Here is a 26,530-nt window from a genome sequence, read left to right as displayed (position 1 = left end):
CATCATCATCATCATCATTTCAAACTTTGAAGTGACGACTACTTTTGTCTCTTTGATAACAAAAGCTGCAGATCGCTATCCATTAGATATCCTGCTATGTCTGAATTGACAAAGATCTGTAGGCGGGTGGGTAACAGTGGTGTTCGTATATGCTTGAAATGGGGCGTCTTGGAGCAAAGCAAAGCAAGCCATCGGGTGCATTGAAACGCAGCACGTCTCCAGTGATTGTCGTTTTAACTTATGAGACGGCGTGAGTTTATAGGTCGCTTACGCCATCCCCCATCCATGCTACTACAAAGATACCTGTACAGTGCAGTAGGTATCTTTGTTGAATGTATGTAATCGGAAGCCCGTCGGCACCTCTTCCATGGCAGTGGCCAACACTGACACTGTATAACCTTTACTATCATATGTATAATGGAGCTTCTCTCCACGTTTCCTCTTTTCTTTCTTTCCCTGGTTCTCAGGATCTACGTTTGTGTTTCCCAAGTATCAAAAGCAGCAGATATTCCCTGGTGGTTATCTCTCTTGGCACCTCGGCGTTTCTCTTCATTTCTGTATTCTCTCCGCAGACAATATCTCGACAACGGTCCCTTGGCTCGCCTCCAATATTCTGATTTGCACAATTCTTTGTTTTCTTTTGTTCGGTCCGCGTATTGAATACCTGACAAAATTGTGACGATTGCTGCCTTCCTTTTGTTTCCTGTTTTCATTTTGGTCTGCTCCTTCCCCAATCTCTCCCATTGAGCTCCTTCCTCTGCACCGACCTATCAGACGGACTCACTCCTACCAATCTTTTTATTCTATTTTAAACGACGCCTTCACTGGCCTCGTCTCATACAACAATGAGCCGTCGTTCTCCAAGCATATACTCCTTCTCTGAAGAAGAGAATATGGGTTTGCTCGACAACAGATCCGTCTCCGACGCTGACAGCGACAGTGGGAGAGATGACCAAGATCATCGACCTCACTATGACAAATGGGCCGGTCCCATTCTTGCCCCTGTCGACTACATTCGTTCAACTCCTTGGAGGGTTTGTCTTATTCGTTTCGCCTGGTTCTTCGTTCCCAGCTATCTTCAGGGACGACATGCCCGGGATCAAATTCGACCTGCCAAGCTCGCTCCTACTGCATACCTCGACGGCATGAGAGGCGTCGCCGCCTTGGTTGTCTTGTTCTGTCATTTCTTCTACCAGGCTTTCGTCATTGCCAAAGGCTGGGGCTGCGATGATGCCCACTACAACATTTTGAAGCTGCCAATCCTCCGACTTTGGTATCAAGGACCTCCAGCTGTCTGTCTCTTCTTCGTCATTTCTGGATACGCCCTCTCCTATAGACCCCTCAAGCTTATCCGGAGTCACAACACCCAGGACTTTTCGACCACCATGAGCTCTCTCGTTTTCCGTCGAGGTGTTCGTCTCTATCTACCAACTGCCATCTCAACCTTGATGATAGTTTCCTTCATTCGCCTAGGTATTTACGAGAAAACTCGAGAATTTGCTATGGACACCACTTATATGAGGAATGTCAGAGAGCCTCACCCACCGCGTCTTGCAACAAACTATGCTCAATTCACCGACTGGGCCAAGGACATGTTCAAGTTTGTTCATGTCTTTAGCTGGAAGACGCACGGTGGAAGTACCAGTAAGTCTAAGAGCTCATACATACGAACGTAACTAACTATTCATAAAGACTACGACCAGCACCTGTGGACCATCCCCGTCGAGTTCCGATGCTCGTTGTACCTGTTCCTCACTCTGGTGGCCACTGCTCGTCTTCGCACCCAGTACCGATTGATCACTGTCTTCAGTATCATGCTATTCACCTACCGAAACTCGCGTTGGGAGCTCCTCATGTTCCTCTGTGGCATGGTGCTCGCCGAGATTGATCTTGTTCGTGGCGCTCACGTCTCATCTCCTGCCTTGCCAATGGAAGAGAAGACCTTACCTGCTCGCCCCCATTGGTACCAGCGGATCTTCTGGGCAATTGTCAGCATTGTAGGCCTTTACCTTATGAGTCAACCCGACCAGGGAGGCGAGAGAACACCTGGGTGGGTTTACCTCACGTCGTTGATCCCTAAGTGGTGGGATGCCGAGAAGTATCGATACTGGCAATGCGCGGGTGCCGTCGTGTTCGTCCTCGCAGTGAGCCGCTCGGCTAGCTGGCAACGTGTCTTCAACTCGCCCTTCGTGCAATACCTAGGGAAGATCTCCTACGCCCTCTACCTGATGCATGGACCCGTCATCCACGCATTCGGATACCACTTCGAGAAATGGGCCTACAGCGTGACTGGAGTCGAAGGACACCGGTTCACTGCAGGCTTTATCTTGAGTTCATTCTTTGTGATCCCGACCGTCTTCTGGTGGGCTGATGTTTTTTGGCGAGCTGTTGACATTCCCACGGTTAAGTTCGCCAAGTGGTGGGAGAACAAACTCATAGCTAAGGCGGATTAGAATTCACCAAACGAAACAAACTTATCATGATATTTGGCGTTCTCGGGGTTGAGTCTTTCAGGGAGGTTGTCCATCGCAACCAAGTCCCATTGCATGGCGTCCAGGCGGTTGATTTTCATCATACAGATGGCGATACAGTTAGACGAAGTAGAGGTTCCATCTTGTTTCTGGGAGACTGAGAAGTTTTCTAATCCTATATGGCAAGAATTCTAGCTTCATACTGAGTTACAAAACAGCCAAATTATACGAATAACTGTTAAGTCATGCTGGAGTTTAATTTGTGGTTGCAGCTAGATAGCTACCCAGTCGAGCTTGACACTGGTAGACGTTCAAATTGTAGCCAATAGTGCCGAGAAAAGTACATAAATAAATCGCATCTTTTTTTGTCTAGCATCCATCCGTATACCTCTATGTGATACCATGAACTCCTTGCTGCCGTGTATACTAAAGATCACCCTGTTCAGTCTTCATCAGATCGGTTATACACTCTCTTTCCAGCTACCCAAGTCTCTTTGACTCTCAATGTCCGCAGCTCTTCTATGTCATAAGATTCTATGGGTTTATCAAGAACAACCCAGTCAGCCAAAGCGCCCTCACGAATCACGCCAGCCCGACCATCGAGAAAGGCGCCATAAGCAGGAGCTCCAGTGAACCCCCAAACGGCTTCATCCAAGCTCAACGCTTCGTCTGTGTGCCAGCCATCGGGACTGTCGTCGGTTCCACGACCGGTATGGGGACTACGACGTGCTACGGCGGCATAAATGCCCTGAAATGGATTCGGGGGTTCGACAGGGAAATCACTGCCCAGGACAGGACGGGCAGCAAGAAGAGAATGCATGCGGTAGGCGGAGGATAAGATCCGGTCTTTGCCCAGACGAGATTGCGCGTACTTCATATCCGATGTTGCATGCGTGGGTTGGATAGAGGGGATGATTCCAAGGGAGAGAATACGTTTTTGGTCATCCGGGTGGATGATCTGTGCATGCTCAATACGGAAGCGATGCCGGGACTGGCAAGCTGCACGAGCTTCAATCTGATCCTGAGAGTCATACGAAGATTGGCCAGGTGTTGAAGGAGAGGCGCCTTGGGCAGTGGCCTCATTGAGACACTGTTGAACAAGGGCTGCCTCGAGAGCGTCAACGGCATTGCGGTTTGCAAGGTCGCCGATAGCATGGATGTTGACCTGGTAGCCATCCGCAGCCCAGCGTTGAGTCACGTCGGTGAGGGCAGAGGCATTGATAAGGAGCGAACCTGACGTCCAGGGATGATCCGAGTAGGGGTCAAGAAGTGCACTTCCCCAGCTACCCAAAGCCCCGTCTTCTGAAGTTAGTTATCTTGTCGACTATGTTGTCAAAATTACGCACCTGCAAACAATTTGACGCTTTGAACAGCAAAACGGTCATCATCCCGGGCAAACTTGACAGCCTCGTCTGGGCAGTATGAGTTACGCTGGGGGCATTCCAACATGGCGTATACACGAAGAGTCCAGTCTTCACTCGACGATAGTTCGTTGTACATAGTCAGAGTTTCAGGCGTCGATCCAGCATCGTGCATACCCACGAGACCAACCTCGTTGAGCTTTTTCATAGCAGTTCTAATCGTGCGAGCTTTGAAGTCCCGATCTGGTTGGGGCCAGATTGATATCACTAAGTCCATGGCATTGTCACAGAAGACGCCAAGTCCAGGTTCTCGGATGATCTCGCCTCCTGGGATTACCTCTGGGAGGTCTGCTGGGAGGAGGTCCAGGACAAGCTGCGAGACCCAGGTGCAGTGGACATCGATGCGGTCGAGCATGATGTAGACGTTGCTCAGCTCTGGGTCTTGAGTAATATCGGCCTGCAGTAACTGTTCAGCAGGAATTCGAGATGCTTTCATTTTTACTCACAGCAGTTGGCATCCGACCAAAGAATGTTTGGTCCCATCCAACACCACGAACCCAATTATCCTTGGAACCAGCTCCTGGGTTTTCGGAGATATAGCTCCTGATCCTAGTACGCACTTCCTCCAGAGACTGGGCCCCGAACAAATCAACAGAGTGTAGAAACTCTCCGTACTGAAGCAAGTGGCCATGGCCATCCCAAAGCCCTGGAATAACATGGCCATCCACCGTTGTATGATCAGCATCACTTGGCCCGACAGCAATAAAAACTCCATTAGTGACAGTGAAGCATTGGGCCTCGGTCTTCTCGGGATCATGAGTTCGGATAGACTTGTAGCAGTATGTAACCGGATTTTCGTTTTCTGAAGCTGTGAGTGGCTGTTGAAGGCGGTATGCGACTGCAAAGGCGACGACTACGAGGGGGAGGATGAGACCCCATCGGATGAAGGAGCCTGCAGCAGTCATTATTGACAATTTTGCCCTTTAATTGACGCCAGATTGTAGCATTGATCTAATTTCGGGTAGTTACAGTATCTAGAAGCACTGAAACTTGTAAAGAAAAGAAAATTTGATGAGTGCGAGAGTGACAATTATTGGATGCAGTCAATGATAATGAGGTGCATGTTATCGATAAGACATTTGGCATATGGTGGAGGACAGTCACTCAACAAGGAGCTATACTCAATTATCACCACCAAGCCTTTACTGTATGAACATATAAAACATCTCGTACATTTCTCAAATAATTCACCTTTTTTTTTAGAGGCATTTAAGTACAAAAACGAAATCCACTCTTCATTACTGTCTTGTAGGGTTACTTCTCACTTCCAAAGAAGCCTACTTACCCCAGACATTGAGCAAACTAACTACATACTAATAATATGCCCAGAGGATAGGATCAAGATCCTTTTGCCACTTAGGAATAAGCATGTGGCGATAGTCCATGTAGAGTCTGCCCAGTCTCTCTCGCTGCTCCCTCTCGTTACCCTCCTGGTACTGGGACGCCATCTCCTTGTCCTCCTGGTACTGGGACGCCATCTCCTTGTCCTCCTGGTACTTGGAGTTATAGAGGACAGGATCGAGATCTTTCTGAATAGGTTTGACGAGCATGCCTCGGTATTGCATGTAGAGAGCTGAGATACGCTCGTACTGCTTCTCTTCGTCTCCATCAGCGAGTAAAGGACTTCCCTTGTCATCTTGTTCCTTTGCATCTTCCTTCTCCTCCACATTTTTCTCTGCGTCTTCCTTCTCTTCCTTTACACTTTTCTCCTTTTCAGACCTCTTTCTCTCAATTATCGGTGTTGTTGTTCGCTGCTGTGTCTTGAACTCCCTGATTCTATCATTGATATCCTTGATGCTGTCCTTGGCATTTTTCTCGTAGTCCTCCTTGTAGTACTCCTTGGCTTCAGGCAGCCTGTCCTTGTACCTCATCATGTCCTTGTGTTGATATTTGCCTCTGTGTTTGTCATCGCCAACCTTGTGGATATTGTAGAGTTTGCATCCAGTGGGTTTCAGACACTTGTAAACCTTGAATTTCCCGGTGATCAAGTAGACGGGTTTATACTCGTCGTCTTCCTTGTCACCGAATTCCAGTTGCTTCCCGATACCAGCATAGAGCTCGTCTTCCTGCTTCTCATGCTCGAGATCTGGATCAATCTGTTCCTGACGTTTCCCGTTCTTCTTCCCCCATCCGCAACAATTGTTCTTATCGCGTCTTTTAACTTTCTTTCCGCATCCGTGACCATCGTCCTCATCGCGTTTGTTAACTTTGTTCGTTTTGGCCTTCGTTTTCTTCTCCTTGCTCTCCGTCTCTCCGTCTTCTTCTTCTTTGTCTTCAAGTGCCTTGGTGTCTTCCTGGACCTCTTTGGCAAACTCAACAGCAGCCTTTACCCCGCGTTCGACTTCCACCTCAGCCTTTCGTAAATCCTTTCTCAGCCTATCATGTTCCTCTTGAGCTTCTCCCCACTTAAGTACAGCGATATCGAACAGCTCCTGTAGTTCGTACGCCTCCTGGAGCTTAACGATTGCCTGTCGAGTCCTTGTTTCCAGAGTTTCATCTCTATCGGTCTGTTCTTCGGTTTTATCGGTGTTTTTATCCCGGCGGTCTAGGTCTGAATCCTCTTCCGTGTCCTTGTCGGCAGAAGTACTGGCTGTTGATGTAGTATTAGAAGCTGAAGCTTTAACAAAACCCAAAGCCGTATTGGAGACCAAAGGAGCCTTGGAGACCAAAGCATTATTAGAGATCGAAGCATCGTTAGAGACTGAGGAAGTATCGGAGACCGAGGCAACACCAAAGGCCGATGTAGTATCAGAGGCTGAAGTAGTATCAGAGACTGAAGCAGTATCAGAGGCCGATGCAGTATCAGAGGCCGATGCAGTGTCAATAACTGTGGGAGTTATGGTGATGGTTGTGGTAGTCCTCGTGACTGACACATCCTCAGTCGATGAAGTACTGGAATCAGATGTGCTATCTCCAGAAGCAACAGAAGGAGGCGCTGAAGTTACAGAAGAACCCGGTGTCTCGTACGATGATATCTTGTCACTGCCAACAGTGGCTGACGAGGTCGCAGCAGACTTGTTTCCAGTGCCAGCGGTAGTGGTAGTGGCTTGGGCAGCGGCAGCGGCAGCATTAGGAGGAGCTGTTAATCCTCCAGGATACAAGGTAGGCATAGCAGCAAGAAGCTTGTCCAATCTGGTAGAAGCCGAGATCCATGAGGAGCGACTGTCAACCATCCACTTGGGTGGGCAAGGGATGGCAGCGGCATGCCCAACAAGGGCAGCCACAAGAACAAAACTATAATGCATCGTAACGATCAAGATGAATTAGGAAAACCGATTCAGAGATCGAAAAAACTAGTCTCGCAGTTGAGGAGAGCAAGGCATTATATACACCAAAGAGTGGCAAGATCCGAGTTCTCGAGTGATGCTATCTGCTCTATGCACAAAGTATATAAATACAACACACCAATAATATTATACAAGTTGACACCATCACGATGATTGTCTGGCTCGATTTGTTGAGTGGCCGAGCGAGTTCAAATAGGAACACATTTAACTAGTTAAAATTCAGCACCATCCGTGAGAGGTTGGGTAAATAATATCACATGAAGGTCAGATGGCTGTGCTAGGACCAATATATTCGCATATTATCGAGAACCCAAAAGCAAACCAGGGAGGCAAAGTATTTACACAAGCCTCGAAAACTTCACGCAGATAAAACCGAGACGGAAAGCATGTTCATCCGAGTAAATCGTCAATTGTCGTCAATTGTCGTCAATCTATATGGCAATTGTGGCGTAAAACATGTCGGTCATAATATCGGAATAAAATCATCATGCCAACAAACCCAAAGTAAACCCAAACCCCCTCCCTCATTATCGTTACAGTAGCAATTCTTATCAATACACAAAACCAATCAAGGGTAATATGTCTTCTGATTATTCCCCTCACGTTCAAGACTTGCTGAAAAGTTTCTTGAACGCACCCTTGATGCCCGATGGCTTCCTGTCGTCATCCCTTGTTTGTGCCCTGCGTCGCTCTTCGTGTCGCGCTTTGCGGCGGGTGTCCTCCGTGTCCATTCTGACATGCTTGACGGGCCGGGGCTCTTTCTCTCCATCTCTCGTTCTCTCCTTGTCTCTCGTCCTCTCTCGGTCCCTATCCTTCTCCCGCGCTGGTTCAGGGGCAGGGTCATCACGTGGACGGCGTGATGATCGAGGACGTGGCTCTTCGGCGGAAGGCTGAGTACTACGTCTATGTCGTGTCGAGGAACGTTTAGGCGAGTCCTCTGGCGGGGCATCTCTTGTGCGTTCTCTGACCGGCTCTGCAACAGGGACCTCCTCGTGAGGTGGGGGAGTAGCATCCAATACGCGTTCAGAGTTCTTGGCGGTAAATAGCTTCTTGTCAGGTGAAACTGATTCTTCGCGTGTGCGTTCCCTGTGCTCTTCGTGCCGAGGCCTACCGGAATGGCTTTGTCGACGTGACCGGTGGTGTCGTTCTCCCTCGGGCTCTGGCTGGGGCTCTAGCTCTGGGAATGGCTCACGTTCGGGTTCTGGCTCACGTGCGGGCTCTTTGCCCTTGCTTCGCCTTTCCCTCTCCCTCTCTTTATCCTTTTCTTCTTGTCGTGACTCACGGTAGCGTGGGGGCTCACGTCTTCGGCTGGTTTCCTCCCGTGTTCGTCGTTCTGACTTTTCTGCTTTGCGTCTATCGTGGGCGGCCTGCTCATCTGCGGTTCGACGTTTGTGACCAGAACTGCCAGAACTTCCAGAATTGTTATCTGCAGAGAAACCACTGTCTCGTCTGGGTGTTCTGGGAGACGTGTCGGGCAACCCTGACTCAGCCGTGTCGGCTCGATGGCGACGGTGAGCATAAGAAGATCGCTTTCTGCGCTCTCGGCCCTCGTCTTCTTGAGGGAGGCTACGTGAAGCAGGCTCTTCAACCTTGCGGGATTCGCGTGGTCGCAAGTCTTCGTCGCGACGATAGCCCTTGATTTTCGATTCTTCAGATCCACGGGAACTTCTAGACTTGGCATCGGCCTCGCCACGCGAGTCACGAGGTGGCATTTCTTCTTCGTCACGGTGACGATGATACCGAGATTCATCATCGCGATAAGAATGTCGGCGACGGCGGCTCTCATCTTCGTCTCGAGATCGATGAGCTCGCCTCTCTTCATCGGTGCGATGTCTTCGCTCTCGTTCTTCTTCACCTCGGCTGCCGTCAGAGCGTTGTGACGCATGTGAGTGCCGGCGCCTGCGGTGTCTGTCTCTGTCTCTATCGCTGCGCGACGAGTCAGATTCTCTGCTCCTGTCGTCTGCAAACAAGTCAGCATTAGACTTGTGAAACTCATCGAGTTCATCCTCAAAGCTTCCCCGTGGTGTAGAAACGACTGGGAAGTTGTAGTCATTAGGTTCTGTATTCATTTGATGTTCCAGATTAGGTACATCTCTGCCCCTGAAGTGATCGAAAGGCGATGGGCTGCCAGGAGGACTCAACGCCTCAGCGGTGGCATAAATGACTACAGCTGCAGCCAGTGTATCCTCAGCCTGCTGAATCGACTTCTTTCGGGTCCGCCTCAAGGTGCGAGATCGCTGTAGATCAATCATCTCTGCATCAGGAATCACGATGCCAGGACTGGGTGGTCTTTGGACTTCAGACTCTGCAGTTGAACCAGCTGGAATGGGCGCCCGAAATGCGGCATCTCGGAGCCCCTCATCAACAGTGACCGTCGGGTGTCTGAGGTCGTGTTTCAAAGGAGCTCTAGACGGCTCGCCGTCGGCCTGGAAAGAATGGGGCCTGGCGACGACCTCTGTCTGCGCTGCCATTCTTGAGGATTCGCCCTGTGTCTCCAAAGAAGGGCGACCGAGCGGAGGACGCACTGGAACTTTGACTGGCTCACTTTCAGTACGTGGTGGCTGAGGTCGTTGTGTATACTTTGCATCGGAAGGCCGGCTCACAGCAGGGACGAAGATGGGGTCTTTGGTGTAGACTTCTGTCACGGGACGAACTCTTAATGATCTTCGTGGTCGTTGCTGTTGGGTCAAGAATGTCCGAGGAGGCTCATTGCGGGACGAAGAACGGGTACGTGACTTAGAACCAGATCGCTTCGGGGTCTCCGGCATGGCAGCAACTGCCTTGCCTTTACCACGGGAAGGGATATCGACAACCTTGACGGCCACATTTTCAGGCCGGCTAAGCCCCACAGACTTCATCTCAGCCGCTTGAGCAGGCTTTGGCTCTGAGTGCTGAGTGTCATCTGTGTCTGGAGTCTTGACCTCATAGAGCCTGTTATCGAGCGCTTCCTGCTGGGGCAGCCATTCATCGACAACATGCGCCTCGTTCCCAATGGCTCTGGTTACCTCTGTGGGCGTGTCTGGAAGTTGAACATCCGACAGTCCTCCGCCCTTTTTTTCGTGTACTGTTTGATCTTCCTCGGTGTCCTCGGTTGACCCAGGAACTTGAGTGACTTGCCCGAGGTTACGCGATGCACCGATCCTGTCTATACCAATAGGAGAGATATCCCTAGAAACATGGGTATCGTCGTCACTATCATCATCGGTAACAGTTCCCGCTGGGGGTTCCTGGTCCATCTCGTCTTTGGTGATACTGGTGATATGTTCGCTCTCTGCATCCACCTCAGAGTCGGACACTTCTGGGTCTCGGTCTTCCAACTCATTTTGCAAAGGTTCATCATCATTCAGGGCTGCAAGGTTTTGGGCGGCACCAGGGGACATTATCAGTCTTTCAGATGAAAGTTTAGCATCAGTTGACAGGATTTCCGGCAGTACAGAAGGTGTTGGCTCGTCGTGTTCAGATTCATCATCAGCATCAGAATCCGAATCCGAATCGTTTTCTTGATTGAGGACAATTGAATGTGAAGAAGGATCTCGCGCCTGGGGTGCATTCTCCTCCTCGTCATCTTCGGACTCGGTGCCTGCCTCGGAGAGCTCTTGCAATGCATCGGGAACTGGAACCTCGTTGGTTTGTTTCTCAACTACTGACTCAGGTGATGGAGATCTTGGTATAGCAGCAGACTCATCGAGTTTCGTAGTGGCTTCATCTTGGGCAGGAGCTGAAGGTTCTAGGAGAATATTCTTGGGTGTAGATTGTAGAAGATCGGGGTTCGGGGAATGCGAGCGAGAATGGTGATCTAAAACCTCTTTCCCTATTGTGTCTGGTTCTGTGGGCACCGAGGAAGCTGAGTCAGAAAGATCTTGTTCCTCATCTTCGACTGCGGCATGATCCAATGATTCTGAGGGCTTTGTTTGATGTGCGGCCGGTGAAGCTGGTGCGAGAGGTTCAAGTGGAGCTTCATCGCCTGGTTGAGATTGATGCTCGGCGATTGTTGGATTTGAAACGAAAGTTGGTTCCGGTGTGGGCGAATTACCTCTGTCAATGATTTGACTTCCTTGGTCTGAATCGGACTCATCATCGTCGTCGTCATCATCTCCATCAAGATTTACCTCGACTGTTTCGACTTGTGAGCCATCCAAAGCCATTTCAGTGTCCCAGCGTCCAGAACTGGGTGGAGCATGTTCGGGATCTTCATCGTCATCTTCATCTGACGTAGAATCATCGTCCTCTTTGACAGCGGCCGATACAGCATCGACTGATGGATCATGATCGATGGCGAGAGCAGGTCTGTCCAGCTCCGGACCCAAGCCACGTTCTTCGGTAGGATCTCTTGTTTGCTCAAGTTCGTTGCTAACTTCAGATTTCTCGGCTTCAGAAGCTTCAGAACCATCATCAGAACCATCGTCAGAATCATCATCAGAGTCGGTATCGTTGTTCTTGAGCGCCATGGTCTCTCCAACGGTTTCATCTTGCTCCGAAGCTGGCCCACGTAGTTCATAGGAAACGTCGTTATCCTGAACCTCGAGGTCCCGCTTGATAACAGGATCAGATGACAGATCAATTGAGGAGCGTCGAAAAGTAGCACTCTGTCGGTCAACATTGCTGACGTTATCGTCTGTATCGTCATCTGAGTCGACATCTTGGTGAGAATCCTTGTAATGAACATCGACGGAACTGGCGGGTACAGGAGAGGATCGTCCATTGATAGACCTGGACGCTTCATGGTCGTCATCTTCAGACTCATCTAGTGAGCTGACATTAGATGCAACGTCACTCGCCTGTCTTTCAATGGCTGTTTCTGTTCTTGAACCAAGCCCGTCATGTTTGGGGCCATCTTGCGGGACTGTGTCGTCTTCTCGACTTTCGGCTGGCTCAGTCACCTGTGGCTGCTCCGGGATTCGGTTATGGATCGCGAGCGGCTCCTCTAATTCTGACTCGTCATCCTCAATGGATTCATTCTCCGATAGACCAGAGTCTGAGTCTTGCTCATCGGGTTCTGCAACGCTCGCCTCAGGCTCCTGGGATAGTCCTCGGGATGTCTGCAGTACATGGCCGAAGTCGGTTTCCAGAATTTTGGGTTGGTGAGTAAGATCCAGTGTATTGGTAGGCTGCAATAGCCCTGATGGTGAGTTGTTCGCGTCTGGTTCGGCATGGCCGATACTGTCTTTGCTGTCGAGAGGATGTATTTGAGACTTTTCGGCCGCTGTGCGCGAAGACGCCGAAATTTCTGAATCTTGATCAGAAACTACCGAAGCCGATACTGATGATGCGCTGCGAGCAATTGTGACTGGAAAATATGAATCCATTCTCTCAGACTTCTCATTGCCATCATGAGTATTGTAAGATGGCTCTGAGTCTGATTCCCCAGTAAGTGTCTCAGTCGTCTCGGGCTGCAGAGGCAGAGGCTGGGGAGTCGCGGTAGCAATTGAGTCGACGTTTACAGGGTCAATTTCCTTGACAGCGTCTTCCGATTGGCCTGAAATACCCTGCTCGTGTGGAGCGCCAGGTGTGGGCTCTCTAGCGTTGCTGGTGGCTGGGTGGCTCTCAACCAGATCGCCATCCTGGAGATCAAGATCCAGAGTCTTATTCAAGACTCGATCTTGTGGGTCTTCGTCCACCGCTAATTGAGTTTCTTGTAGTCCTGGCATCGTGATTCCTGTGGCAGTTTGGTTATTCTGGTCGCCCGGCGCTTCAGTCATTGATGACCGGCTCTTGAGTTTGTAGCGTTGACTTTCTGGAAGTTCCTGGGTATCATTTGAAAGCAACTCTAAAGCGCCGTGATCCATCTCTTCATTCAACTCCGTAGAATTTCCATAGTTTTGTGCAAAATCAAAAGGGGTATTTTGTAATGAACCATTTTCCTCACCTTTTTTGATCGGTCTCTTGGTCCTTGGAATTGGTCCGAGAGTGTCCTTGCTCTCTTCATCTTCTTTCGCCCTCGTATCTTCTTTGGTGGCGGCTTTCACTAGCTCGTCTTCCTTCTTTTCTGCTTCGGCAGGAGGTACATCAGCAGAGTCATCAACAGGTTTGACGATGGTATCCTCGGGCTCCGGAGCTGGTGCTTCTTCTGCAAGTTTTGCTTCACCCTCTCCTTCTGGTGGACAAGGTTCCTGTGCTGCTGCTGTCGCTATTTCGTCGGTGTTTTGGGGATCAGCGACTGCTTTGTCATCAGTAGAGACTATGTCACCGGCCGGGGGCTCTTCAGAAGCAGGCACAGGTTCTGCTATTAGAGTCTCTTCCGTAACTTCGTCAGCCGTAGCAATCTCCTTGGATTCTTCCTGGGCAGCGATGGGCAGTGGCTGATTGAGCTCGTCTTCAGCTACAGGTGCGGATGCAGGTGGTTCTTCTGCTGGCTTGGCATCGTCGCCTGCCTTGTCGTCAGAGGTTGCAGGAGCTTCGGTATGCTCCTCTTCGGCAGGTTTGTTTTCTTCCTCTAGTGTCTCGTCAGCTGGTGCGGAGCCTTCCTGTGGCTCTTCTTGAGCTGGAGCCGTCTGTTCTTCCTCGGCCAGTTTCTCTTCGGACACCGATGCATCTTTCACGGGTTCGGCCTCTGCCTCTGCTTCTGGCTCTTTGTCTCGCTCGGGAGCCTCAACAACAGGCTCAGCCTCAGCCTCAGAGACCTCAAGTTCCTTCGAACTATCACCAGCTACCGTAGGCTCCTCTGCTGGCTCGGCCTCAGGGGCACCTGATTCCTTTGGCTCATCGCTAGGGGCTGCCAGTGGCTCTGAATTATCATCAGATGCTTGAGCTGTTTCTTCTGGCCTCTCATCTATCGCTGGTGACTCTGCAGCTGGCTCTTGTTCAGCAGTCTTGTCCGCCTCCTTAGCTTCGCCATCTTCAGGTGCAGGAGCAGGGGCATCCAGTTCCTTATCAGAAAGCTCGGTCACTATTTGTTCTGTCACGCCATCGGGGTGAGTTGCGCCTTCGGGTGTGGCACCTGGTGCTTCGCTTTCTCCTAAATCAACACCCACTGCAGGCGTTTCCTCTGGTTTTTTGCTAGTCGAAGGTGTGACTTCTGGTGCTGTCGGCTTCTCACCGGAAGTTTCAGCTACATCCTGTATGTTTTCGGTATCTACAGGTGTTTCGGCAGCTGGCTTCTCCTCCGAGGTCGCATCATCTACTTCTTCTGGCTTGCTCGCTACAGAACCATCCGGTGTCTCTTGCTTGTCGTCAACTACGGGGACTTCATCTGCGGGATCCTTGTCGGAAAGTCCAGCATCTTCAGCTGTCTGCTGTGCAGACTGTGTCGCTCCCAAGTCCTTGTTGTCCGAAGTAAGTTCATCGTCAGTCGGCTTGCAATCCAAAGGCGGCAATTCAGTTTTAGGTTTCTCGTCCTGTCCTGTCGCCTCGTCAATTGGCTGCTTGGCTTCCTCCTCAGCGACAGGTTCGACTAGCTCTGTTGTTTCTTTCGTAGAAGCGAGTGGACTTTCCTCCGGTTTGCTTTCGTCTGCGCCAGAGGCTACTGGTTCTTGGGTTTCCTCAGCATCGGTGTGGGGTGTAGGTACGTCGTTGCTTTCAGGCTCCTTGGACACTTCGTTGTCGATCACGGATTTGTCTTGTACAACCTCATCGAGTGGTTCCTGTACAGCAACCTTTGCTTCAACAACTGAATCCTTGCTATTTTCGCTATCGACCTGGGTGTTTGCCGCATCTGTGTCTGAAGCATCAGGAATGTGTGAGGTCTTGTCGTTTAATGGTGAATCATCTTCCAGCTTGACAGACATTTGCGATGTTTCTGCATCGACGGCTTTGTCTGCAGTAGACACAATAGTATCGTCGTCATCACTGTCCTCAGAAGCAGAATCACCAGAAGTATCGCCCTCAGCGGGATCAATATCTGCTGCTCCTTCCTTAACAGTAGGCTCTGGCTTCGCATGAGGTGCATCAGACTTTTCTGCTGTGGACTCTGGGTCCTTCTCGTCAACAGTATCAGCTGATTCCACTACTTCGGTATCATCTACTGATTTTGTTGGCAATATCTCAGCTGTTTCTTCATTGGAAGGAGCAGCAGATGTATCGACTTTCTCTGCAGAGATCTCAGGAGGCGAAGGCTCATCCTTCTTATCATCAGTTGATTCCGTGATCAGAGACTCAGAGTCATCTTCTATCACCGGGTCTAGTGCGTCGTTCTCTGCAAGAGCTGGTTCTTGTTCTGTAATCTTGACAGGGGACGTGTCTGTGGCTTTGTCACTTTCTTCTGGTTGATGTTCAGAATCGGAATCCTCATCTTCATCATCTTCACTCTCAGATGTTGTTTCCGAATCACTCGGGTTTGCCACAGCAGCACTGTCTTTATCTTCGGTGGCTGCAGCTTTCGGTTTCGAAACCTCGACATCATCCTTCTCGGGCTCGGCGGCCGAAATGGATACTTCGGCCTCTGCCGGGGCCTTCTGAGATTCGCCCTTCTTTTCCAATGGTGGTAGCTCCTCCTCGGTTTCTTTGGGCATTTCTTCTGTAGATGGTTTGGCGGAATCCACTTCACTATCAGCACTTGTAGCAAGTTCAGTCGATTTGCCTCCGAGGCTCTCTGTGTCCGAATCGTCAACGTCTTTGTTGTTGACAACCTCCACAGGCGCGGCTTTATCTGGCTCGACACCCGACTCTGCCTCGGACGAGTCCTCATCTTCAGAAGAATCATCTTTAGGCGCATCCACTTGTTCAGGTTCCACGTCGATTTGTGACTTAGCAATAGCCTCGACAGTCTCTTTTACTGATTCAGCAGTAAATTCCGATTCTGTAGAAGACTCAGACTTAGGAGCTGGTTCGGATTTGGAGGCAGGTTCGGCCGCTGATTCAGTGGTCGGCACAGGCTCGACTGCTGATTGCTTGTCAGAGGCGGACTTGGTCTCGGAGGCGGAAGGCGGCTCGTCTAAGGCAGTGTTCTCGGCAGCTTTGGGCTCAGCAGTTGGCTTGAGTTCCGTAGAAGGCGCATCAGGTGCTAGTTCAGTAGCTTGCTTATCGGAGTCTGCCTCGGTCTCGACAGTAGGTTCAGCGGCAGGTTCAGCGGCAGGTTCAGCGGCAGGTTCAGCGGCAGGTTCAGCGGCAGGTTCAGCGGCAGGTTCAGTTACTGGCTGGTCAGATGCAGTCTCGGGAGCGGAAGGTGGTTCGTCTGAGGCGGCGTTCTCAACAACTTCAGGTTCAGAAACTGGCTCAACGGCCTTGTCGGCAACCTCAGGCTCGGTAGTAGGTTCGGTGGGAGGCTTGTCCAAAGCAGGCTCAGGGTTGACAGGGGCTTTAACCTCAGCAACGGTCTCAATCTTAGGCTCTGGAGCTGGTTCGTCTACGACTGCCTTTTCCGTAACTTCGGGCTCAGCGGTGGGTTCAGCAATGGGGTTGTCAGATTCAAACTTAGCAGCCTCTGGCTCAGAAACTGGTTTAACGGTGGCCTTCTCGACTACTTCAGGATCAGCAGCAGTCTCGGGCTTAGCAGCAGTCTCAACAATCTTCTCAACTACTTCAGGTTCAGTAGCAGGTTTGACAGTAGATTTATCGGAAGGAGCTTCAGGATCAGCAGTAGTCTCGGGCTCCGGCCCCGGAGTTGATTCGTTGGGGAGAGCCTTTTCGGCAGTTTCGGGTTTGGTAGCAGATTCAGTAGCTGGGTTATCAAACTTGATCTCGGTAGAAGTCTCAGGCTCAGAAGTTGATTCATCAGGAGGGGCCTTTTCAGAAACTACAGGTTCAACAGTAGCTTCTGGCTCGACAGTAGGCTCAGTCGTGACTTCGGCAGCTGCTTCATCAGGAGGGGCAACTGCTGGCTCAGTTGTGACTGGTATCTCAATACCACTCTTGCTGCCCTTCTTCTTCTTTTTCTTCTTGTTCTTCTTTGAAGTTGAAGCAGTTATATCTTCTGTCTGGGCGACGTCCGTGGAAGGGGCCTCTTCCTTGGGGGCCTCTTCCTTGGCAGACTCTGCCCCCGGCACCTGTTCTACGACTGTCTCGTCGCCAGCCGCCTTGCCCGCCTCCGAATGTACAACATCAGGGATTGGCGTCTCCTTCTCAACCGGCACGTTGTCTGTGTCTTCAGCATTATCCTTCTCAGATGGAGCAGCGATAGTGTCGTCGTCCTTTTCGGCTTCTTCTGCAGGAGAAGATTCTTTACTGTCGGTAGAAACAGCTGGCTTCTCGTCCTCTACGTCCTTTTTATCTTCCGTAGGCACCTGAGCGTCGTCCTTGTCGCTAGATTCTGTCTTCTCTGGATCACTAGATTGCTCAGCTTCGGTAGGTTTTTTATCGGCCTTGTCATCTGAAGAAGGGGCTTCTTCTGGCGCTGACAGTGCCTCGTCACTCTCGACTAGCTTGCCTTTGGGCTCGTCTTCTGTGTCCTTAACGGATACTTCCTCAGAGGCATTGTCGATTTCGGTCGTAGCAGGGGCTTTCTCAGGCTCTGGAGGCGCTTCAGAGGTGGTAACTTCACCTGGGTCCACTGGTTTGTCTTCCTCAGGCTTGGGATTATCTGCCGTTTCAGGCTCTTGCGCAGCTTCAAGTGTCTTAGCGTCATTCTCTGCTCCAACAGCCTCAGGAGATACCTCTTCCACGGCAGACGCAGACGAGGGCTCTTCTGCTGATTTATCTTCAGTTGGGGATTCATCTACAGGATCTGACTCTTCGGCTAGAGCTGGGGCTTTTGATGAAAGTGGCACTTCGTCTGTAGGCTTGGGCCCAGGTTCGGCTTCGTCAGACTTGTTCACTGCTGAAGCCTCACTCGCAGTCTTTGGCTCTTCTACGGCATTGTCTTCCTTTGTCGAGGGTTCCTCCACTTTTGGTTCCTCAGCAGGCGTTGGCTCGTCGACAGGTGCTGGATCCTCAGCAGGTTTTGGCTCTTTTGCAGAATCGCCTTCTTTTGTTGAGGGTCCCTCTATAGTTTTTGATTCCTCGGCCGACTCTGGTTGCTCAGCAGGCGTTGACTCTTCAGCAGGTGCTGGCTCCTCGGAAGGCTTGGGCTCTTCGGTAGGCGCTAACTCTTCCACAGTTTTTGGTTCTTCGGCAGGTTTTGATTCTTCAACTGGCTTTGCCTCTTCGGCAGGTGCTGACTCCTCAGTAGACGTTGGCTCTTTTGAAGACTCTGGTTCCTCGACAGGCGTTGGCTCTTCGGCAGGCTCTGGTTGCTCATCGGCCTTTGGCTCTTCTGAAGGCTTTGGTTCCTCAGGTGCTGATTCTTCCACAGTTTTTGGTTCCTCGACAGGCGTTGATTCCTCGACAGGCGTTGGCTCTTCAGTGGACTCTGGTTCCTCGACAGGCGCTGGTTCTTCTGAAGGGGCTTCGTCCTTCGGGGGTTCTAAAGGAGTTAATGTCTCTTCCACTGGCTGGGCCTCCGCTTCGGGCTCGAAAGTTTTAGTTTCCTCTGCCTTTGGCTCAGCCGGCGCAGTTACCTCATCTTGCTTGTCCTTAGCAGCAGGCTGTGAGTCGGAGGCTTTGTCTTTGGAAGAGCCAACCTCCTTTGACGAAGAGTGTGAGTGTTTTGACTTGTGATGATGGGATTTCTCAGACTTTGCAGCTGCTTTCTTCTTGTCTTTTTCCTCTTTCTCCTTTTTCTCCTTCTTTTCCTTCTCTTTCTTCTCCTTTTCCTTCTTCTTCTTCTTCTGGCTCTTGCTTGGGGATTTAGGTTCATCAGCCATTGAAGGTTCATCATCATCGTTGTCGCTACCCTTTTCCGGAATGTCAACTGCCTCGGGCTCAGTTGCCTTTTCTTCCTTTGGGGGAGCCTCTTCGCTGGTGGGGGCTTCAGCTGCTGGTGTCTCTGCCGTGGGAACTTCGTCTGTAGGCTTCTCGTCTTCTTTGACAGTGTTTTCCTGAGATGCATCCTCCTTGCCGACTGTGTCGTTCTGAGCTGGAGCTGGAGCTTGAGCAGCCTCCTCAGAGGCCGGTGTCTCGTCCGAAGCTGCATCTTCCTTTACGGGTGGCTCTCCAGCGGGTGCTTCCTCCTTGTGAGCTTCATCGTCTTTGGTGTCTTTGGCTGGTTCGTCCTCTTTGGACGCCGCCTCTGGTATGGGTGCCTCCTCATCAGCAGCCTCGTCCTCTGCAACTAATTCACCCTTGGTATCGGCGCTGTCCTGTGTTCCGGCCGTTTCAGGTTCGTCAGTCTTTGCCTCTGCCTCCTTCTCCTCCTCTACCTTCTCCGGCTCCTTGCTCTCCTCGGCAATCGGAGATGGGGTAATTGGTATAGGGGGAGCTTCTGGTAGCGACTTTGAGTCTTTTCTCTTACTCTTCTTGCTCTTCTTCCTACTTGATGAGGCTGCTGACGGCTCATCTTGTGCAGGAGGTTCTTGTGATGGGGGTGGAGGTGGAGGTGGAGGTGGGGTTGGCATGAAAGCTGCTTGTTCAGCGGCTGCTGCTGCTGCCTTGTCTTTCTGCTTCTTCAGTTTCTTTTTATCCTTCTTTGATAATGTTGGTGATGAGGGTGCCACTGGCACTCTTGGAAGTCCTTGTGAGTACGCATCCCCACCTACATGTATACGTCTCAGTATAAAAGACAGACGACAAACACTAAATCAAGTTCAACTCACCTTGGTATGGATTCTCGACATCATCCTCCGCGTCTGATATTTCGGGTTGTGAATACTGAATGTTTGAGAAATTGGAAAACTGTACATTGCCCCAATTAATTTGTGTCCTACCACTAGGGACAGGGTAATTATAGTTGTAGCCGTAGCCGTAACTCATACTTTCTCTTCTTTATCCGCTTCTGACATTATGAAAAAGGGATCTCAACAGGGGAAAAAACCCTGGGGAACAAGTCTATTATCTTGCTTCTTCTTGCAGCACGCCAGTTAGGCAATCGGGTGGCTGCAGTAGGGCACCGAGTGTTAGATCTTCAGGTCCTGAAGCCGCATGTATATCAAGCCTCCTACCTACCTGGGAAGTACCCGTAAAAATTGTAGCGTATACAGATAGTCTGTGTGTGTCGCAATTGGGGGTGTATAATGTCTAGATGTCGGGTTGGGGTATCATGCGGCGTACTGCAGAGGGCGATAGACAGCACAGCAAATAAAAAAAAATCAATAAAAAAGTCTATTGGACGGTAAGACAAAAGAAGAATGGTTGTAAGATCAGTAACGTTGATTTGCAAGATGCAAGGCTCGGATCATAACGGGCGAATGGGTGGGAGGTCCGGAGAGGTCATTCACGAGCGGTATTCTTGAGGCGAACGGACGTTGGATGGGTCCGGTTTCGATTTCTCTTTCGCTCTCTGCGTCTGAGGGTTGCTGGCTGGGTAAAGACAGAAAAAAAAAGCATGCAGGCCTGACAAAGCCCAGTCCCCCTGCTTGCGATGGGCCACAGGCGCCCAAAAAACCCATGGATGATAGCGACTGCTGCATCGTGCCTAATGCGCAATTGGCCCATGCAGGACCGACGTTGGCTGGCGCCACGTCGCTGGGGCGGTAGAGGTTGGGTTCCATATAGAGTACAGTAAGGCGAGCCTGACCAAATGGGGCGAGCGATCAAGAATCAACGAGGTTGAAAAATGATGCATTGAATCATCAAGACGAGCCAAGTGTCGATGAGGCCTAGTTCTAGTTATTGCGGCCCAATAAAATCTACTCTTTTTTTTTTTCTTACTTGATACTGTAACAGAATCAATACTGTACTCTAGGTATGGATGGACGGACCTGCATGAGACGGCCCGCTGCCAGCATGACAATTAAGCGATTTTGAACCAAGCACATATACGTAGTGACCATGATCATGGGTGTTACGATAAGGCGGACACAGATAGAGAGGGGAGGTTTTGACCGATAAAATCCAAATGACTTGTTCAATATGCCGGTGATTGAGCCTCAAGCCATGCTAGACATGCTAACATGGTCATTATACCGCACTTGGTCCACCGCTCTCTGCAGAGTTATCCGACTTGGACTTCAATATCGATGGCTGAGCAAGTCAACTAGTCCCGCCATCTCCACGCCAAACACCGCTCCTTGCAGGCGGATCCCGGTACGGGCCTCGCTAGGGCGTCCTGGGTGGAGGACGAGGACGACATATCTCAAAAACCTTGGACGACTTGGCAGGTCGATCGGTTGTGGATAGCTGCAACTGAGCGGTTTAGTTGCTCCAGATGTGCAACGTGGCTCGCCTCTGAAGCTTCTTCTGGCCCGACCCATTATGCATCTCGATATGTACATGTATCAGAATCAGAGGCACTCTCGGGCCTCAGATTAGGTAGGTAGGCCGTTTCCCCTCGGTGGGGGTAGGGGCATCATAATCATGACAATCAATGTCAATATACATGCATAGATAGGTACCTGCCTATGAATGGGAAGCTATGTAGTACTTGACTCTGCATAGCATGGCCAATCGCGCAATCTGGGGGAGACATGTGAGTTGCATGTCTAAAGGTACGGACGGGTGTTTGCTCTGTGATAACGTCTTGGGAGCAAGAGCTGATGGTGTAATGTTCGGGCTGTCGAGCCGACTTGCGACCCACAGCCAACACGAGACTTTATTCTGCCTCTCTGTTAGTCGAGATTTGCCTGGCAAAGCACTGAGATGGTATCCAAGTCTCTAAACTATATCTGGCACGTTGCAGGTAGAATAGGTTTGAGCTGGTGATGATTTGATTAAAGGCGCAAAAGTATCTTGGTATTATTTTTGCCCACAGAACGAGGGATCGAACTCATGGCTTTTGGGTAGACCGCGGGTGCATTCAAAAGATGGCAAGCTTAAATTCTAACCTGGGAGGCTACCCTATGCCTACCTCCTAGCGTCAACGAACTGCCCAACTCTGATGCAATTGGAGATATTGGAGATATTTTACCGCTAGATATGTTCTAAATTAATTAATTATATTTTATCATGTACTCCTAGATATCCTGATATCCAAGCAGCACTCCGTGTTATGTATCGCCAATATTCGTACAGAATATCTCCCGTAATAAACCAACATTCGCTATGCTACAGACAATGCCCCAAAAGGCTATCATATTCTCGAGCTTCCCTTCCCGTCTTTGTGCAGCGGTAGCTCGTCTCCTGATCCTCTTTCGCTCATGTTGTAATGCGGGAGGCTCCCATGGCCAGTACCAAGCTCAAGATCGCTTTCGTTGGACTGTCGATCATCCTCTATACGCTGAAACTGTCTTGTGTCTGTCTTTCCGGTTCCACCGATGGTGACGAGTTCGGTCGGCCTGTTGCTGCGAGTTGCGGCCGTCTTCTTGGAACGTGACGCACTTTCGAATTGTGATGATATCTTGAGCATGAGTGGTCTCAGAGTTGGGAGACAGAGGGCGATGGTTCCACAGGCCGCTTCGACGACACACCAGGTGCATGCTGTGGCAAGGGTCCCTGTTGAGGTCAGTCGAGGTCACTTGTACGTAGCTCGTGATATCCTACATGTAGTGTCTTCCATTGTGAACTGCATAATGGTTGTAAATCGGTATATACTGGCGAATAAAACACTGAAAGACGAATGGTCAGCTGCTTATGACGAGAAAAATTGAAAAATTGAATGAGACTTACAAACCACCGAGCAGGAAGATGATTAATAGGGAGATCTTCTGAGCAATGTTGACTTGCAACTTGACAATCTGCGTCACTGGCAAACATAAAATGGCAATATCAGTTGCAATGTTGGGAATTGCATTACCGATAAAGGAAGCTTTAAGATCAATGCATGTGCCCTCCGTAAGCCACGGCATCCAGCCCCTTCTGATCGGACGGCATTGGAAGATGCACACAGCGCAGATGGCTATCCACCAGGCAACAACTGTACCAGCGATGATGGCTGAGGCCAATTTGAAGCCGCGGGATGTAAAGATGCGCAGGTACATCTGTATCAAAGCAAGTTTGACCATCATTACTGCAGTGACGTAGATGCATTCGAAGGCGAGGAGGATCTTGAAGAAGATGGCTAGGTCTTCGGGTGACACTTTTCCAGCGTGTTTGCCAAGACCATGAGAAATCACTATGAAGAATAATTAGAGACATTTGTGAGATGAGAGCATATCTTACTTACTGCCATAGTTGAGCGCTCCAGTGATAAAGACGAAGACCTAGTTAACCTATTGTTAGTTGTATGAATCTTGGCATGAAGCGAGATGCACGAACCAACGCTACCACGGTCAACCAGTCATCAAGTCCATAGCCAATTCGAACATATCGGGCCCAGAAGCGCAAGGCGACAAAGACGGCCGATAGGACTAGTACAATAGTTGTCGTGGTATTGAGCTCGCTGCTGCGGTCGGCCAGTGAGTCGTAACGCGCATGAAGCCCATCCATCGCGCCTCAAGATAGAAAAAGAAATGGGAATGAAGATTGAAAGAAGGAGGGACTAGTTTTAGACCCCGTGGAGAGAAAGGGCTAAGTTCAAAGTAATTAATCATTTGGTTACTCGGTAGACTAATGCTAGTCGTAGGGTGACATGCCAAACCACGGATACTATCTAATAAAATAGTTGCTCTACATAATGAAGAAGAAAAACATGTTCGCAGCAGAACCACCCGCGTTGAGCAGGGCTGGCGGCGATGGGAGGCTACATAGAGGATAGGTTGTGTAGATCAGGCGTCAAGTTGGCTTGAATCTCGAATTAGTTCAAGACTAGACAAGGTTCTAGGCTTATTCTCCGTGGCCCGCGACCCTCGGTTTGGGAAAACACTGTTTCGATTTTTATGAACTTCTAGCGGCCGTTATTTCCATTCGCCCTATGAGCCTATAAGGAATCGTAACATTCCACACGATTGAAAGCCCCAATGTCTTGGCCTTACAGTCCGGGCTGAGCCGCAGCCATGTTGAAGTCAAAGCGACACCAAAATCTGACAGGTAATACTCATGATTGACATGCTGCCAGGGGATCGAGTCAGTGCATGATGTATGTACGTATAGATATATAGAGGTAGAGTCTTGCCAGCCGGCCGGTACAATGATATCTATGTTTTCATGCTAATGTATTTTATCCCTGGTTAACACGGCTAAGGCGGAATGATAGAAACGTCCTGGACATGGTAAAAAACCGGGGCATTCCCAAACGACGGTACGAACTTTGAATGATGCCAGGGCCAGATTGCGTACATACAATTGTATAAGCCTTGCTGCTAGCTCATAAGCCAGGTACATAGACATGGAGCATTGTTCCTCAGTCGAGTCACTAGGTAAGTATCTTTAAGACTACCGAGAATACATACTCAGAACCCTGCGCAATCGGTCCACTTGCGGCTCCCAAAGATTGCTAGTGACATGCATTACTCAGGAGTTAGGCACATTGGCTCACAATTGTGCTTTTTTGATCTTCATATTATCTTGGTCGACGGACGGCTGGACGCGGATCTTCATCTGCATTGAAGCCCCTATCGGATACATGAAGAAATTGGAAGAATATCTTTTGATTTCCAACAACTGATACTATCTAGGTTAGTAGTCTCATATTTGACGCCCGCGTCTGGAAAAGAAATCTCTTGCCTTCGTAACTAGTTATTTCGTATAATAATGCGGATATTACACCCTGACAATCCACCACTATTTACGTGCTAACATAGTTAAATGCAACATCGTACCGCAATCCACTCCACAAGCTCAGGTCGTTTCTCGGTCCCTTCAGATTTGACAGGCGTCTCTCGCGTCCCTTAATTTTATTACCCCCGGAATGGACCTGTGAACCAAGTGGGCGGGACACTTTGTATCGAGAAGGTTATGGCGTTCGTTACAGAAACCTAAGTCTAAAACCTTTCAGCCTCTAGGTTGCTAATTCGGAGATATATACTTGACGACAACTGCCAAAGATGATGTCAGTTTCTATATTCAGTCATCCAGGCGTCAAACGCTACCTATCGAGTTTCAACCAACATACCTAGAATCGAGATGCTCAAACTCAGAGCCTTGAGAGGCACTAGTCAATTTTGCCATAACAATCAAGAAACCGGCAAAAGTACACTATTCTATCAGTCTACTACTAATACAGTATCCAGTTAATGGCCTGTCTACCCGTTAGATCCACAGCATGATCAGCAATGAATTCTTATTCATTAAGATTTAGCGAAGCAACATGTCAGAACCTAGGGGTTGATACTACACTATCAATACGTTCGGGCCTGATCTAACGACATTTGTTGGCCCACACTAGACTAGTACGACTCCATCCAACGGCCTCATCAGCTCCTGGGCTCTGAAGAACACTCACGAGCCAAGGGTGCAAACAAAAGCAAGCCAACCCCGGAGTGACATCGTTCTTCTGCAGCGTAGTGGGACTAGGAGACGGACAAACCCCTCAAGGGACCAGGCGGTATGAGATATGCTTCTTATATCGTGTCCTTCCTCCAAACTTTGAATCTATTCTAGATAGTTAATAGTACGTTTAAGCTTAATTGAATATCTTCAGTACACGACCATGTCTACCAATCCCACTATTGTCTTCGCTCCTGGTGCCTGGCACACTGCTGACTGCTACGATGTCGTGCGAAATGATCTTCACTCCCGAGGCTGGTCTACCGAAGCTGTTGACTACCCCTCTGTTGGCGCTGAGCCACCTACCAAGGGACTGAGCGAGGACGTCAGTGCCGTTCGTGCTGCTGTAGAGAGACTGGTTGAGGAGGGCAAGAAGGTTATGGTCGTCGTCCACTCATACGGTGGACTTGTTGGCGCTGAGGCAGTCAAGGGACTGGGCTATAGGCAGCGTGCTCAGGAGGGCAAGACTGGCGGTGTGATCCAGCTTGTTTACTTGAGTGCTTTCGTTATGCCCAAGGGAAACAGTATTCTGGGACTTCTTGGTGGACAGTATCTGCCATGGATGCGAGTCGAGGTAGGTCACCAGCTACAATTTCTAACCTCAAAGCAACCGGTTATTGACATATATGATAGGACGACTACGTCTACGCTGACACGCCTGAGAACGTCTTCTACCACGATGTGGACGCTGAGACTCAGAGCAAAGCTATCGCTGCCTTGAAGCACCAGTCTCGCCGAGTGTACGTTGATACCGTTGAGTACGAGCCCTGGCACGACGTTCCCTGCTTCTTCATCTTCTGCGATGAGGACCGTGCTATTCCTTTGGCCATTCAGCAAAACTTAGCCTCAATGCTGGGCCCTAATACAGGAACCTTCCATATTGCGGCTTCTCACTCACCGTTCCTCTCGCTACCTAAGGAGACTATTGAGGGATTGGAACTCGCCGCCAAGGATGGTTTGGAGAAGTCTGCCAACTAAGTATATTATTAAAGAAATAATGCGTCTTTGAATTAGTAAATCAAATAATCCAAGGGTATCGAGTCTTGATAATTTAGGTCTCTTGATGAATAGTTGCGAGTTTCCTGTACTGCATCCACTTGAATATTAATGATATGTTGCTTCAAATTCATCTTTATCTTCCTGAAATCTACTCACAGTACTTCTTTAGCTGGTGATGAATCAAAGGTTTGCTGCATGACATGAG

The 26,530-nt window shown here is 49.8% G+C and overlaps 6 protein-coding genes across 6 annotated transcripts; 2 read left to right on the top strand and 4 right to left on the bottom strand.

Annotated features, from left to right (window-relative positions):
- Positions 1–845: 845 nt before the first annotated feature.
- Positions 846–2,453, top strand: EDB82DRAFT_470284 (acyltransferase family-domain-containing protein; the record flags this gene model as incomplete). Its single annotated transcript, XM_025731707.1, has 2 exons — positions 846–1,644; positions 1,693–2,453. 2 exons carry the CDS (start codon positions 846–848, stop codon positions 2,451–2,453), a joined length of 1,560 nt encoding a protein of 519 aa, XP_025590706.1.
- Positions 2,454–2,735: 282 nt separating this feature from the next.
- Positions 2,736–4,917, bottom strand: EDB82DRAFT_483876 (amidohydrolase 3). The gene is made up of 3 exons (XM_025731708.2): positions 4,339–4,917; positions 3,818–4,289; positions 2,736–3,770 (listed from the first exon to the last, which is right to left on the bottom strand). Exons 1-3 carry the CDS (start codon positions 4,795–4,797, stop codon positions 2,914–2,916), a joined length of 1,788 nt encoding a protein of 595 aa, XP_025590707.1. The 5' UTR covers positions 4,798–4,917; the 3' UTR covers positions 2,736–2,913.
- Positions 4,918–5,096: 179 nt separating this feature from the next.
- On the bottom strand, positions 5,097–7,314 carry EDB82DRAFT_531900 (uncharacterized protein). Its single transcript, XM_025731711.2, has one exon. It carries the CDS (start codon positions 7,135–7,137, stop codon positions 5,206–5,208), a length of 1,932 nt encoding a protein of 643 aa, XP_025590708.2. The 5' UTR covers positions 7,138–7,314; the 3' UTR covers positions 5,097–5,205.
- Positions 7,315–7,442: 128 nt separating this feature from the next.
- Positions 7,443–20,032, bottom strand: EDB82DRAFT_549916 (uncharacterized protein). The gene is made up of 2 exons (XM_025731712.2): positions 19,683–20,032; positions 7,443–19,621 (listed from the first exon to the last, which is right to left on the bottom strand). The coding sequence occupies exons 1-2, from the start codon at positions 19,837–19,839 to the stop codon at positions 7,785–7,787; spliced, it is 11,994 nt and encodes a 3,997-aa protein (XP_025590709.2). The 5' UTR covers positions 19,840–20,032; the 3' UTR covers positions 7,443–7,784.
- Positions 20,033–21,898: 1,866 nt separating this feature from the next.
- On the bottom strand, positions 21,899–23,736 carry EDB82DRAFT_483865 (uncharacterized protein). The gene is made up of 5 exons (XM_025731713.2): positions 23,218–23,736; positions 23,126–23,162; positions 22,630–23,074; positions 22,504–22,568; positions 21,899–22,455 (listed from the first exon to the last, which is right to left on the bottom strand). The coding sequence occupies exons 1-5, from the start codon at positions 23,386–23,388 to the stop codon at positions 22,094–22,096; spliced, it is 1,080 nt and encodes a 359-aa protein (XP_025590710.1). The 5' UTR covers positions 23,389–23,736; the 3' UTR covers positions 21,899–22,093.
- Positions 23,737–25,489: 1,753 nt separating this feature from the next.
- On the top strand, positions 25,490–26,304 carry EDB82DRAFT_549907 (Alpha/beta hydrolase fold-1; the record flags this gene model as incomplete). Its single annotated transcript, XM_025731714.2, has 2 exons — positions 25,490–25,900; positions 25,960–26,304. 2 exons carry the CDS (start codon positions 25,490–25,492, stop codon positions 26,302–26,304), a joined length of 756 nt encoding a protein of 251 aa, XP_025590711.1.
- Between the last annotated feature and the right edge of the window lie 226 nt (positions 26,305–26,530).

The sequence above is a fragment of the Fusarium venenatum genome, assembly GCF_020744135.1.
Source record: "Fusarium venenatum strain MPI-CAGE-CH-0201 chromosome Unknown EDB82scaffold_1, whole genome shotgun sequence".
NCBI lineage: Eukaryota > Fungi > Ascomycota > Sordariomycetes > Hypocreales > Nectriaceae > Fusarium > Fusarium venenatum.
The sequence above is the reverse complement of the archived record's forward strand: the minus strand, read 5'-3'. Positions and strand labels throughout refer to the sequence as shown.

What these genes read in the sequence shown, in the direction of transcription:
- EDB82DRAFT_483876 (XM_025731708.2), bottom strand. Translation starts at nt 4,797, where the DNA reads ATGACTGCTGCAGGCTCCTTCATCCGATGGGGTCTCATCCTCCCCCTC. An exon ending in TTGGTCGGATGCCAACTGCT is followed by an intron (nt 4,290 to 4,338) that starts GTGAGTAAAAAT and finishes CAGTTACTGCAG; the next exon opens with GCCGATATTACTCAAGACCC. An exon ending in AAGCGTCAAATTGTTTGCAG is followed by an intron (nt 3,771 to 3,817) that starts GTGCGTAATTTT and finishes TAACTTCAGAAG; the next exon opens with ACGGGGCTTTGGGTAGCTGG.
- EDB82DRAFT_531900 (XM_025731711.2), bottom strand. Translation starts at nt 7,137, where the DNA reads ATGCATTATAGTTTTGTTCTTGTGGCTGCCCTTGTTGGGCATGCCGCT.
- EDB82DRAFT_549916 (XM_025731712.2), bottom strand. Translation starts at nt 19,839, where the DNA reads ATGAGTTACGGCTACGGCTACAACTATAATTACCCTGTCCCTAGTGGT. An exon ending in TGTCGAGAATCCATACCAAG is followed by an intron (nt 19,622 to 19,682) that starts GTGAGTTGAACT and finishes GTATACATGTAG; the next exon opens with GTGGGGATGCGTACTCACAA.
- EDB82DRAFT_483865 (XM_025731713.2), bottom strand. Translation starts at nt 23,388, where the DNA reads ATGGATGGGCTTCATGCGCGTTACGACTCACTGGCCGACCGCAGCAGC. An exon ending in GGTTGACCGTGGTAGCGTTG is followed by an intron (nt 23,163 to 23,217) that starts GTTCGTGCATCT and finishes TAGGTTAACTAG; the next exon opens with GTCTTCGTCTTTATCACTGG. An exon ending in CACAATGGAAGACACTACAT is followed by an intron (nt 22,456 to 22,503) that starts GTAGGATATCAC and finishes TGACCTCAACAG; the next exon opens with GGACCCTTGCCACAGCATGC.